The sequence below is a fragment of the Bacillus rossius genome, chromosome 1 (assembly GCF_032445375.1).
Source record: "Bacillus rossius redtenbacheri isolate Brsri chromosome 1, Brsri_v3, whole genome shotgun sequence".
Classification (NCBI taxonomy): Eukaryota; Metazoa; Arthropoda; class Insecta; order Phasmatodea; family Bacillidae; genus Bacillus; species Bacillus rossius.
Genome location: NC_086330.1, coordinates 19,189,656 through 19,202,937, shown reverse-complemented (window position 1 = coordinate 19,202,937; position 13,282 = coordinate 19,189,656). Strand labels below are relative to the sequence as shown.

The 13,282-nt window shown below is 33.2% G+C and overlaps 2 protein-coding genes across 3 annotated transcripts in view; one reads left to right on the top strand and one right to left on the bottom strand.

The window, feature by feature from the left end:
• The window catches only part of LOC134532924 (fibrillin-2-like), a 275,398-nt gene extending 267,608 nt beyond the window's left edge, over positions 1-7,790 (top strand). For both annotated transcript variants that reach the window (XM_063369992.1, XM_063369983.1), the window contains exons 52-54: positions 274-435; positions 2,989-3,117; positions 5,038-7,790. In XM_063369992.1, coding sequence (XP_063226062.1) covers positions 274-435; positions 2,989-3,117; positions 5,038-5,256 — 510 coding nt within the window. In that variant the 3' untranslated portion in view covers positions 5,257-7,790. The remainder of the gene's footprint in view (positions 1-273; positions 436-2,988; positions 3,118-5,037) is intronic.
• Positions 7,791-12,363: 4,573 nt separating this feature from the next.
• Positions 12,364-13,282, bottom strand: LOC134528644 (protein trunk). The gene is made up of 2 exons (XM_063362441.1): positions 13,162-13,282; positions 12,364-12,783 (listed from the first exon to the last, which is right to left on the bottom strand). The coding sequence occupies exons 1-2, from the start codon at positions 13,280-13,282 to the stop codon at positions 12,497-12,499; spliced, it is 408 nt and encodes a 135-aa protein (XP_063218511.1). The 3' UTR covers positions 12,364-12,496.

The window sequence follows — 13,282 nt, the reverse complement described above, 5'->3', positions numbered from 1 at the left end:
TATGTTGTACAGGAAATAACAATGCAACTGAGATTACTGATTATATATTAGGTAGAGTCATTTATCTCAGTTCAAAATTTTATTCAGGCCCATTATGTCGTTACAGCAAATTTGTGACAATTTTAATTTATTAGTATGGCTTATGGCTAAATTTTTGCTTCCAGAAACTGGTGGTTTATTTGTCTAAATTGAAATTAATCAATAGTACAATATAACTGTCAAGATATAAAATAAAGCATTTAAATTTTATTCATTTTCTGCTGTTGCTTACAGGTGAACGGCAGGCACAAACGATCGCCACAGCTGCAAAGGAGTAATCAAACAGCAGTGTCGGACAGTTGGAAGAAAATATTCGGTAAAAGATTTGTAAGCGTAACAAGAAACGTTTCGTCATCAGAGAAGATTGCTGGATTACCATCGAGACCATTTTTAAAGGTATAGGTATTGATATGTTGAGTAGTATCATGAACACACTATTAAGAAACTTATATCACTAGTGTAGTCACTAGGTTTGAATATTGAGGTATAAAAATATTATACCTCAGAGAAGATGGAAGAGTTGCAAACCTAAGGTTGGAGATTTTCTAATTTAAAAAAATATGGTTGGGTGTAATGAATTTATTTTGACAGAAGTAAATTTAAATACAAAAATACTTGTTCAGAAACTAAATATGACCATAAATATTTTAGGTACTGAAACCAAAAACCTGTGTTAATAGGAACATTTTTGTTTAAAGCTGCACTACCTAAAATAATTTTTGAGACTAATCTGAAGGAAGTGTTTGTTTTTATTTTATACTCTAGCTCTGGCCAGGAAAACTATTGTGAAGTCCTGATCAAGCTTATTTTCCATAAATGTATTAATTTTTAAGTTTGTGCAATAATTGAGTTCTTTTGTTACTGAAGGTCTTTATGAAGCTTATATTGTATTGCAAATTTTATTGATTTCACATACCTTCACACATAGTTGCTGGACATTTGTATTTACAAGGATTACTTTAATTTTGGGCCTTACTATCAAGAATGTTGTGTGTTATGTGCCAGTATTTAAAAATACATTAGTAAAACATCAGGTTAAATATTATCATGGCTATATAGATGGCATCAATAGTGAAAAGGGTCAAATTTATAATCCTGAGGTAGTGGATTAGTTCTCACTTTGAGCAAATACATTTACTTTTAATAACCAGGTGTAAACTCTGTGTGATACATTTTTTAACTTTTTCCATCAGCAAAAATATTTTTTTTAGGAAATATAAGTAGAACAACTTATTACAGTCCCAATAGTGATGGCCCGATATTTGATATCCAATATCGGAGATCGGTAATATCGGCACATTTTTCAATATCGGACATCGGTAAATACTTGCGATATTTTGATAACCGATGTTTGCTCTCGCCAATAATACTTCTCACATAACCTCAACTGTAATTCCAAGCTTATTTTCCGCGGGCGTAATTTATCTTTCTTCACGTCACCATATTACATAGTAATTCCAAGCATATTTTCCACTGAAACAATTTCAAGCCTATTTCTTCATTCTGATACTGCAATGCATCCCGACGGTACAATTCTTCCATGTGTACACAAATCCCAGTCATAAGTGCATATTTATTCGTTTCAGATATTCGCAAAATGTTTTCGCTTGATGAATTTTCGAAGTTCACTAAGTGTACATAAATTGAAAACATAAACGAAAATAATTACGATATTTAATTTAATAAGTGGTGTAGCCGCAAGTAAACATTGGGAAGAATAAAGTTGCTGCTTGATATGACCATAGAGTAGGATATAACAGGCATTTTCTTTCAGTGTCGTTTCATGGTCGCCAACTGCTGTTCTATACAAAGACGTTACGTAAGTTTTACAAAAGCTAAAATATGAAACGTATTTAAGTAGGGCAAGTTGCAGCAAAGGTATTATGTTGGCTATATTTAGTGCATTGCCAATAAGAGAATAACATAAATAAAGATGTGTGGTTTTATAAACTCTGCAGTACGTTTCAAAGTTGTATTGAAATTACTTTTCACGTATTTTTAACGTGTTTTCGCACCAATAAATGGAGTGATACACTTGAACAATGGTCACAAAATTTGCTAATTGAAGACCTTCCTTTCTAGCGTGTCGTTTACCATGATGAAATTTTACAATGGGTACAAAAGTTGGTAAAGTTTGATGTTTTTCAGACTGTATTTTTCGTAGATTACAGTTGAGACACTGGACTAAGTACATGCAGTGACTTGTGAATTTGAATTTAGAGAGCTTATTTGTAGGCCATTATGATAATTTCGTTATTAGCTTTCATTTAATGTGAATTTACAATATTTTACAGTTAATAAAAATAATATACATTCACATAAATATGTTTTATTAATATTTAACATTTTTCATTAGGTATTGTCTCTAACAATACTCCAGAACCACAAATTTATAGAATCAGTATTAGAAGTGAGATAGGTAGGCCTATTATCGGAATATCGGGTATCGGGTATCGGATCGGTAAATTTGGAAATATCGGAATCGGTATCGGTATCAGATTTTTGGATATCGGGCCATCACTAAGTCCCAACATAAAAGATTATGTGACAGGCTTTGCACAGGAGTTACCAGTATGAATAGTACCAAGTATGTCAACCTACATATGGTATTATCTCAACAACCTATCAAAGTTATCATGAAATTACTTATGAACTAGTTTGTTTCTAAGTAGGAGTTATTATTTAAGTATATGCCTAGTCGTTAAGATGAGTGAAGTGCAACAAAAACAAAATACAAAATTTTTCAAATGAGTGAATATGTGTATAAAGTATTACATTCATGAATCCACCCTGGCTATAATCTGCACTTTTGAATGAATACTCAAGTTTATGTGTTTCATTGAATTGTCAACAATACAATCATTCCAAGTTTTAACATCGCTTTACCGGCAAAGCTAACAGCATTCAGTGCAAATTATTTATGATATTTAATGTTGTGTTGTTCCGTAGGTTCACAAGCGAAACCTGAAGAAGAGGAAAGTAAGACATCACCATGACGACGAGCAAATTGTTCTGGAGGTTAACGTCGACCAGACAAAACATCGCAAGAGGATAATCAAGCTACTACCGGCAGTTAAGGTGAAAACTTTCAATATAAACAAACTTGTGCCGGCAGTAAGGGGAGGGCACTTAGGATTTGAAGGTTGCGCCGTGACGTGTGTGGTTTCCGGTTTTTGGACTCTGCCTTTCCCCTCCCTTCAGCATGCTTCTCCTTCCCCTCCGCACATGTGCATTGGGTTGTAGATAGTTGTAACTATGATCGCAGCTTTCTTCTTCTTCTAGCTCTTGGCTAGACATGTTGTAATTTAAGGATAGGTGACGGCCGCTGAACTGGTGTGTGAGCAACACTCGGTGCGAGTAGCGGTCGCGATGGTATTGAATTGGCAGTTGGGAGACCTTTGAAATTTTGACTCGGATAGAGTCTGCTCACGTTTCAGTTTGAGTCTGTGTAGTTGTTAGTTTCGTGTATTCGTATTCTATTTATCTTGTGAATGGGCAAATTTGGCGAGAAGTAGGGTAGTGAGCTCGCAGCACGAATCCTGTGCCGAACATTGCTTGTTCATGCAGTAGCTAACAATTTGTGAGGCGTATTTACACACAAGGGTATTAAGATAAAGACGTTTCTGGAGCTTCAATATTGTGGAAATTTTGTTAGAGAAAACACCTATAGCAAGTTTGAGAACTCGTGTTGACTCACCCCTGGCAGTTTTCAGCTCGCAGTTGAATGCCTGGCGGCATAGTGCGTCTAACGTGCACACGCGACATTTTTTTGTAATAATTTAATCCTGTTGTTAATTTTGGAGTCTGAATTGTTCTGTAGTCTTTACGTATGGTATGTCGGTTACAGGATGAGTTGTTGATTTTGTTTATTTCAAGTTTTTTGGGAAGTAAACACTGTTCAGTTAAACTTCTTGTAAGTAGCTCTGTGAAGTTTGTTACAAAAAGTGTTCAGTATACAATGGTGGAACATAGTCTAGGACATTGCACTTGAGTGACGTACTGCTTGTTTAATTTGTCAGGGTGTGGTCATCCTCAGGAATTTGCAATATTGCTACGAGTTGAAAATTTTCATGTTTTGTATTAAAAGTGAATATTAAGGTTCACGAGGAAAGGATTGCTGTAGGACTATGCTTGTTCAACCAGATAGAGAAACGACTGATTTTGAATGAAACTAAAACGTTTATATTAGATATAATGAATATTATACATGTTGAATGTGGCATGTTGAGAGATCACATCTGTACACTTTGTGTTCATAACTAACTATTTTCGTAAACTTGTGATATCTCCAAGTTTGTTATGTATAGCCAAGAGCATGATATATAAACATATGTTGTAAAATACGTTTGTTGTTTGATAGGGAAAGATATTTAAAGAATATTAAACTATTACTCTGAATGTCGTCGTATTCATCTTTCAAAACAAACACTCTAGGATAACAGCTAGCATTTCTTCTAACTTTTTATTTAACTGCGAGACCCCCTGGTTCCATAAAGGTTACACATTAATGTATAGTTTGACACAGGTTTCTGCTACTTAATCCACTTTGCTTCTTGCACGTGCTTTGTGTGTGCTGACATTCTCTTATAGCTCTGTCTACATCTCAATGGTACTTTTAAAAAATGTAGAACATCAAAATTTGTTGGACAGTAAGACAATAAAAGCTTTTAAATTATAAGGCCTGTATAAACACTAGAATCAAAACTTTCAACTAGTGCTCAATTAAAAACATCTGGCACATTACCTAATTGAAAGATGCACAAAAAGGATACACAAACATAGAAAAGTTAGATATTTAAATAAATAATGAGAATAGCTCACTAAAAATATTAAGGTTCAAAACAAATTAAAAATTTATCCAAAATATTTAATTATATTTTGGAGCTTTTAGGACCTTTAATTTTGAATTAGATATTGTACACTTAGTATAAACTGCATTTCACAGCATTTAAAACAAGAAAATCTTTTAATCAATAGTTTTAATGTGTAATGTTACAGAACGACTTTGAATACGTCATATCGCTCGGCAACAAGAACAATCAGTTTGAAATGGTGAAGAAACACGGAGTGTGGGCCCTCCACTTCCGCCGACGGCTCAAACACCCTGGGGTGTTTGACCTGGAGGTAGACAGCCGCCCGGCTAACCACAGCGTCGATTCTAATGACGTCTGGGAGAAACCGCTGTCTTTGCGAGTTAGGATCATCGTAACTGGATAACCAGAACTATAAGACCACCGCGCACTGACTTTTACGAAGTACTCTCTCAAACCTTCATGTGAGTAAGCTTCACACTGCACTGGGTGTACTTCCAAGAAAAAAATGGAATGTTGTTGATGCTGTAATTCGTTAAATGCCTTACTCTTGAGAAGAGGATATATATTTATATTTTTGGTAAAAGACTTTATCAAAAAAAGAATTACTGTTTATTTCACGATTATGTTCAATAATACTGACAGTAATATTAGATGTCTTGTAACTATAAATGTATAATATATGTTGTAATTTTCTGTTGGAGAGATATAGCTTGTTATTTGTTTGGCAGTCCGTCCAGCAACGGAGGTATGAATCTTTCTGGATACATATGAGAGCACCAAGTTTATTTCACTTTAATTTTAAAAAGTATGTTGTTTTTCTCACACATGTGAGGCAAAAAATTCAAGCGTAAATGTTATCAATGACAGTAAATTCATCAGATAGCTCCAATGTTCAAAATAAATTTTTAAAAATGTTGTTTTTGAGAAACTTTAGAGTAATTAGTTTACAAACAATTACATTTATTGCTGTTTAAAATTTAACTCTATGTTGGAATCATTAAAATTCAATTTTACAGTCAGGTAAAATCAAAAGCATGTAGAAGGAAAATTCAAGTACTAGGCATGTCTGTGAAGATATTCGAGTCTCATTTTGGATTGCGACAAATTATCATATTGTGCATTTCAATACAATTTGTTCAGCAAAGAAGAAGTTGTGAATCCTTACTAATCAGGATAGTTACATACAAAAAAAAAGATGTATCATCAACTGAATATGTTATTTTCTGTACAGTATTCAATCAAAATACTTCTGACAACATAAACTCATTTGACTTGGCCAAATGCTGAACCAAGTTAGGAGCCATTTTAAACTTAAATAAGGATTACTTAGGTTCCAAAGGATGTGCAAAGATGCATACAGAAAAAAATTGAAAAAAAAAAAAAAAAAATAACTGTTCAGCTTACTGAATTAGTTTAATGCAACTATTGCTTTAATGAAATTTGAATCACTACTTAAAATTGTGTTTTTTAACTATAACAAATAACTAATTCCTGTGTTATTTTTATAATAATGTAAATTCGTAAAAAAAAATATGTTTTTAATATGACAAGTAAATTTACAGTTTAACATATTTTATTTCAGTTGAACATGCAGTAAATAAACATATATACTTTTAAAAAGTCTAAATGAACTTAAGTAAAAAGAGTTGCTTTCTATAGGCCTACGAGCCCAAACTTAAATTTAGTATAGAACTTCAAAACAAATTTTGTAAGAAGCACTGAAGCAAATGTTCAGCCAAAAAAATAACATTCACATTTCAGCATTGCAAACATGTTGAAATAATTTTAAATGCTAATGCTTTTTTTCTGAAACACTATGCATATTGGCATTATATTTTCATTCACATTATCTAACCTTTTGTTTAGGATTGATTATACAAGATAACTAAGTATTTGTTAATTTTAATAAGAGAGTTGTTTTTAATATTGTCTATTTGTTAAATAACTTGCTAATTAATTTTTTTTCTGAAACATGTTATTCAAAACTGGTTTGACCACATGAAAACAATTATGTGTGCAGTACTAGTGAAGTTCTAATCATTGGGCCTCAAATTGCACTTATACAATGCTGTATAAAATCTAACTAAATATCTTGAGTTGCAAAATTTTTAGCATAAAAAAATTCTAAAAATAATCCATGCAAATAAAACTTTTGTTCATGTAGGAGCTGTATTTATGGAACACTCAAAGGGTTTGTAAAAAAAAAAAATGAAGATGGCATTGCACGTTACATTGAACATGTAACCAAACAGCTTGATCACAGCAAAAGCTCCATGTCTTGTATAGTGATAAAGCCTTATGGTCGAAATGGTTGTTAAATAATTTTCACAGGCGTTGATAATGGCAGTTTTATTTTCATAATTTTTTATTATTAAATTACAGAATGTACACATTTAAAATCCTTTAATTTTTTTCACTTTTAAGAGGTGCCCATCAAATGTTTCATTTAAATATCTGAACCTAATTAAACACTTGTTTTTTAACCTTTGTTTTTATAAAAAAAATATTTACACAGTTTGCTTGTTAAAAGGAAACTTTTAAAAAATTATTAAAAATTATTTTTGTTGCAATTGTTACTTTGCAAGAAAGAAAAATTAACATTTTAAAAATGACGAAACAAAACTGTTTACAAATAAAATACTGAAAGGAATTATCCACACCTGTGAGAACTTGAAATGCTTGGTTTTGTAATAGTAACTCCACACTGCCAAAATTGTTTGCTTTTTAATGTAGACAATTTTCCACATATTTCTAGTGAACGTTGTAATATATTTTATGTGATAGTATTATTTGTTTTTTTTTTCTCTAGTTGTTAACATTTAACTTCTTATTTCAGATTTTATAAATATTTTAGGAGTTATTTATATGATGTAACTTTATTAAAGAAATTGTGTAATTGTTTATGTAATGTCTAGATTAATTATAAAAAAATTACAGTAGTATTGAGATGTTTTATTATCAAATAAGCTTGTTAAATTTTATTTCAAGAATTTTTTTAAAATGAATGTGATTATCACAAAAATCTGGAAAGTTCTGTGGTTACTCAAAAATCCACAATCATCAAAATAGCATCATGCGGGAGTGTTATTAACTACATCTTCACACATTTCTAAACAAAAGGAAAAAAATTTAATCATGCTGCAAAGTAATGTGTGAATGTACCTAGTTAAGCAAAGATAGCAAAAAAAAAAAAATGGTAAAGATGGAACATGAACAAGACAGGAACAAAAGGAGCTCAATGTACATATGCAGAGATGTCAACTTTCAAGAAATACGTAGTGGTAAATGTTAGTTTATGGCTTTATTTATATTTTTTTAGTCTATGCATCAAAACTTCTTTTGATTTTACAGAAACACATTTAGGTAACTGAAACCATCCGTGAAAAACTCTTGACATAATACTGTCTCTCATTAGCCTTAAGAAATTCAACCAAAAACTAACAGAGCAAACAATTGGTAAGCATTCAATAAGATCAATGAGGCACACATATCTGCCTTGAACATGACACTGCATTAAGCAAACAGCCTATCAATTGTCTGCATACCTACACGTAATTAGGTAAACCAAAATACAGTATGAGCATAAAATAATTTTCCTGATATAAAATTTAATACTATCATCTGTAATAGTTCTAGATTTTTGGTTAAAGGACACAATTAAAGAGTAACGCAAACAGTTTTAGATAAGCGCACGTGCGAGTACTGCTTTGTTGTTGTCTCGCTTGGAGAGCCACCTACGCAAAATGGCGACTCCTGAGCTTAAAGTGTATTGTGTTCAGGAATTCGCTAAAAGTGAATCTGTAATTTCAGTTCAATGTGTGTTTCATTTAAAGTTTAATTGTCGAAGTCCCTGACCGCTGGATTGGTCATAATGGTCGAGATGAAAGAGCTCTTTTTCTCTGGCCTCCGCGTTCACCTGACATAACGCCATGCAATTTTTTTTTTTCCTTTGGGGCTTTATGAAAGATTGTATCTATGCTTCACCACTACCTAATGATTTGCCAGAGTTGAGACACAGATTTGAAGAGGCTATTTTTCTTTCATTACTCCAGACGTGTTAACCAAAGCGTGGGAAGAATCGGACTTTAGGTTTTGGATGTGTCCCGGGTATAACTAAAAGTGCACATACTGAACATTTGTAAGAAAAAAATAGGTTACTTTATCTTCAATTTTATGTATGATTTGTTGTAAATAGTCTAAATGAAACTGTTATAATACACCATTAATACACCATTGAAACTGGGACATGCTTTTATGGACAGCCTGTACGACAGGCTGTACACCATCAGTACCCATGATATCAGGCTGAGCAAGCCTATCTTATCTCAACTCCAGCATATTCCCGCTATTTAAAATAAAACACTTACAAATAAAATATAAATCTAAGAGAAAAGCAAACTACTGATTATATAAAACTAAAAAAAGATTGTATTTATGTACAACTCAATCTATAGTTTCAAAAAAATTTGTTGGTGTGAATCTTGGTTTAGACATTACACACAAAAACTGGTGTATCAACAAACACACTCTTTTCCGCAGTCATTTGTCTATGTTTACAAATTTTTCCAAACTCCAATTTAACTACAGTACAGGCAATTCAAGTGTAACAGTTAACATGAAAGCGTGCGAACAGACGTTGACTGGCCAAGCAACAGACAACCAGAGACGGCTCCCGAGTCGAGCAAGCAGGGCAACCGCCCATATTGGGTTTGGTTTTCACAATTTTGGAGAAACAAATTTGGGGGGGGGGGGGGGGGATTTTTGGGAAACGAAAACCTTGAGGAAATATTTGGGGAAAGAAGTTTAGGTACCGGGGAAATTGGGTAAGTATTTGATCTGCCTAGCCTTATTCATTGTACCATTTAGCATAATATATTTATGATAACAGATAAACTATAATATTTATGGCAGAGAAAATTTATAATTTGTATTGATAAATACTTAAAAGAAATTTAAAAAAAAAAAATTGAATTATGCCACTGTAATAGTACTTTTGCCACTCACTAAGTCGCATAATAGCTCTCTTATCTATTTCTAAATTTACTATACCATCTAATGGTGTCTTTTATGTATCGTATAAAGTAAATATATCTATAGCCTGACCAGAAAAATAAAAAACCTCATCTCATGTTGCAATAAATCAACAGAACAATGAAAAAACCATGAATTAAGCTAATGTGGCACATTTACAGCAGGTTTTTTTTTCTGGTCAGGCTATGTGTTTTTATTTACAAATTAAAAATTTAATTTTGAGTTCTATACTTTTTTTATATTTGTGACAATTTTATGCCCCAGAACACACATTTCCACCTCTTCAAGCTACCAATACTGATAATAAGTAATAGTTTGAAGGCATAGGTAGGTAAGGTGGGTTTAAGATGTTTGGGGAAAAGAAGCTAAAATGGTATCATTTTGGGGAATATTTTTGTCTGCTATGGGGAAATATCGAAAAATCAATCTGGAAACCCCGCACCTAAGCACTAGAAACTGAGACCTAGTTTTTTGACATTGTTTCAAGCCCACTTGCTAGATAGTAACTTTCATAATATATACTTTAACATAGCTCCTACATTGATTGTTGGAAGTAATGCTTAAGCTAATATCATGCAAACAAACCAGTGGAAATTAATTCATTTTATTCTGATAGCCATATATTTTTTGATGTGGCATACCTACCAAAAATTTTGCAACTCCTACTAATTTATATGACACAAGCCTTTTTTATTATGAAAAAGTTTAAAATGTTTTTAGCACAGCTTATAAACATAACACTTTGGATTTGCACCTCCCGCCCAAGTTATTGTTGCTAGTAGTAGTTATGGGCCCACTCGACAGATAGCGTCACATGTCGTACAAAACGTGGTTTCAGTTTCCATTGTAAGTCACACTTCTATATTTCCCTCCCTGTTCTATGCACCCAGGGCCCTTTTATTAAGGACACACCTGTTATGTCAAAGGTTTATCATCAAATTTTATATGTCGAATTTAATATGCTAAAATAATCTTTATTGTTATCATCAATTATTTGTTTTGCTTGTAAAATATAAATAAATTAGCAAAACCAGTATCATCATTTGAGTTCCTAGTTGGCTTAAAAAACATCCTTTCAAAGAGTTAACTTTTTCAAATCTTTTGGGGGAGGGCCCCCAAACACCCTTTTTCTCTGTGGGCTATTTTATATCCACCAGACTCCTCAGTGAGGGTCCGCTCTAAAATATTTGGGCCCCGCAAAAGCATGCAGATAAATGTTACATTATTACTAAATGACAACACCACAAATATAATACAGCCACAAGGAAGCATTAAAGGATGTAAGCGATTCATCCTTTCATGAAAGGCTGCAACGGCAATTGCGTAAGAATCCTTGCAACTAGGTACATATTTGGAAGGTCAAAATGAAAATGGCTGGCATCCTTTAAGATGCACTTTTCAAGGAACCTTTAGCCTAAAGAGCCTTTTAGGAAGGTATTCAGAATCAATCAGAGACAGAGATTTTCTTGAAAATTTGTTTGAAAAGTGTTCAGACATAACAGAATAATTGTAACTATTATTCATATGTTCTGGATAAATTGGTATAGGTTGAGTTAATTGTCCTGCATCATGCATACCTAGTTACCAATAGCTCAAGTGTTTGTTTTATGAATATTAAAAATAGAGAGCCTACATATTTTGCCAATTTTTTTTACTCTGTACAATGCCTTGCAATGTTTGAAAAGGTCATAACAGTATGATATCTTTGCTTCAATTAGGTAGGCCTAAGCACCCATTTTTTACCAGGAACATAGGTACATGAGGGGAAGGGGAGAAGAGATGTCTCCCTCCCCCCTAGAAATTATAAAAAAAAATATATATCATTCCCATCGAAAAATGGAAAGAATTTGAAACAAACAGTGGCCAAAGTGTTTCTATCCCTCCTTCCCCTGAAATAAAATTTTACATACACTCCTGTTTTCAACTTTCTGGTATAGCCTAATAGATACCTACTTATCAAGCAATCAGGTTTGTTTTTTTTAATTGCTGTACTCTTTGAAAATGAAACTTCAAAATAAACTTTTTAAATTTATAAACTTGCAGAGCAATATAAAATCTGCAATAAAATGTAAAATAAACTGTTTCCCTATACATTAAACTAGCTTTCACTTATTTAATTCAAAACTGGTGAATCCCAGAAACCCAGCTTTTGACTGGCTCAACAAGTTCTGAAGAAGAGGTATTGGTAGTTGGTTATAATAATTCAATTTGCTGCAGTTAATGTAGTGAAGTTAAATGGTACCGGACAATACACACATAAAATATGGCACTTAGGTATAGGATATCCAACTTACGTACCTATATAGACAAACATTATCCCTTCCACACCAGAATAAAAAATTAAAAAAAAAAAAAAAAAAAAAAAAATTTAAACAAATGTGAAATTATTAGAAATTTTAGGTGCCAACAAATACATTAGGAAAAAAAGTATTAAAATTTATATGTACCTATATTCATACTCACGACACTGAAAAAATGCTCAAATTTACTTCATTTATTTAGGCTAATTACAAAATGTTTTGTTCCACGCGCATAAATAAACCTCAATATGTACACATAAAGTTTCTACATTAAAGTATTCAAAACGTAATCGCTATTGGGCTACTTGTGTTTCAACTCTTGACGGCGCCACACTCACAGCAGAAAGCCACAGCTCTTTCTTCCCAGACCCACAGTTCGCTCAACGTTTCGAAGTTTTTATTAGAGTTTAATCTAACGAGATTTACGTTGGTACCCTTTTTCGGTAAGCAATAGTCCCGCACTTTACGTAACACTTTCACAGTGAACGATTTAGGTGTGCACTCGTATGAGTCGTACCAACACTTCTGATTTGAACAGTCCATAGAAAGAAGAAAACGCGGGAAAAAATCCGGGCCTAGGTCCTTCCATCGTTTAGTACCTTTACACATCCACGGCTTAAAATCTTCATCTGGCCACATGTGTCTACGTATGCGTGGCGGTCGCTTCAGCTCAACATGAGAAAACATTTCTTCCTCCATGGTCATTTGTGTAGGATGCAGAATTTCCCGCGTCTCAGGTGACTGCGAAGTCTTTGGAATTATTTTGTCGTTTGAACGCAAATAGTTCTGCTCCTTATTGTCACTGTCTTCAAGCTCTAGTAAATTCAAAATGGGCTGAAACTGCGAAACACTTGCGATTTTATCATTCCCAAGCCACACAGGTGTATCGGCGAGTGTTTTGTGGAAATCTTCTTCAACTGTAAACGACAGCTCTTCACCTGGCTCTCTGCTGTGTATAGACGTTTCCTGCGGCTTACCTACTGACATATAACGGCTGTTGAACGCTTGTCCGAACGCAATTCGCAACATTTCTACAGGAACTTTTTCACATAGTGTGTAGTTCGCATTATAATTCCTACCTTCACAGAACGAAAACAT

Excerpts from the sequence above, each read along its gene's own strand:
- LOC134528644 (XM_063362441.1), bottom strand. The coding sequence starts at position 13,282 with ATGTTTTCGTTCTGTGAAGGTAGGAATTATAATGCGAACTACACACTA. Across the intron at positions 12,784-13,161 it reads CAGCCGTTATATGTCAGTAG|GTACTAAACGATGGAAGGAC; the intron begins GTAAGCCGCAGG and ends GGATGTGTAAAG.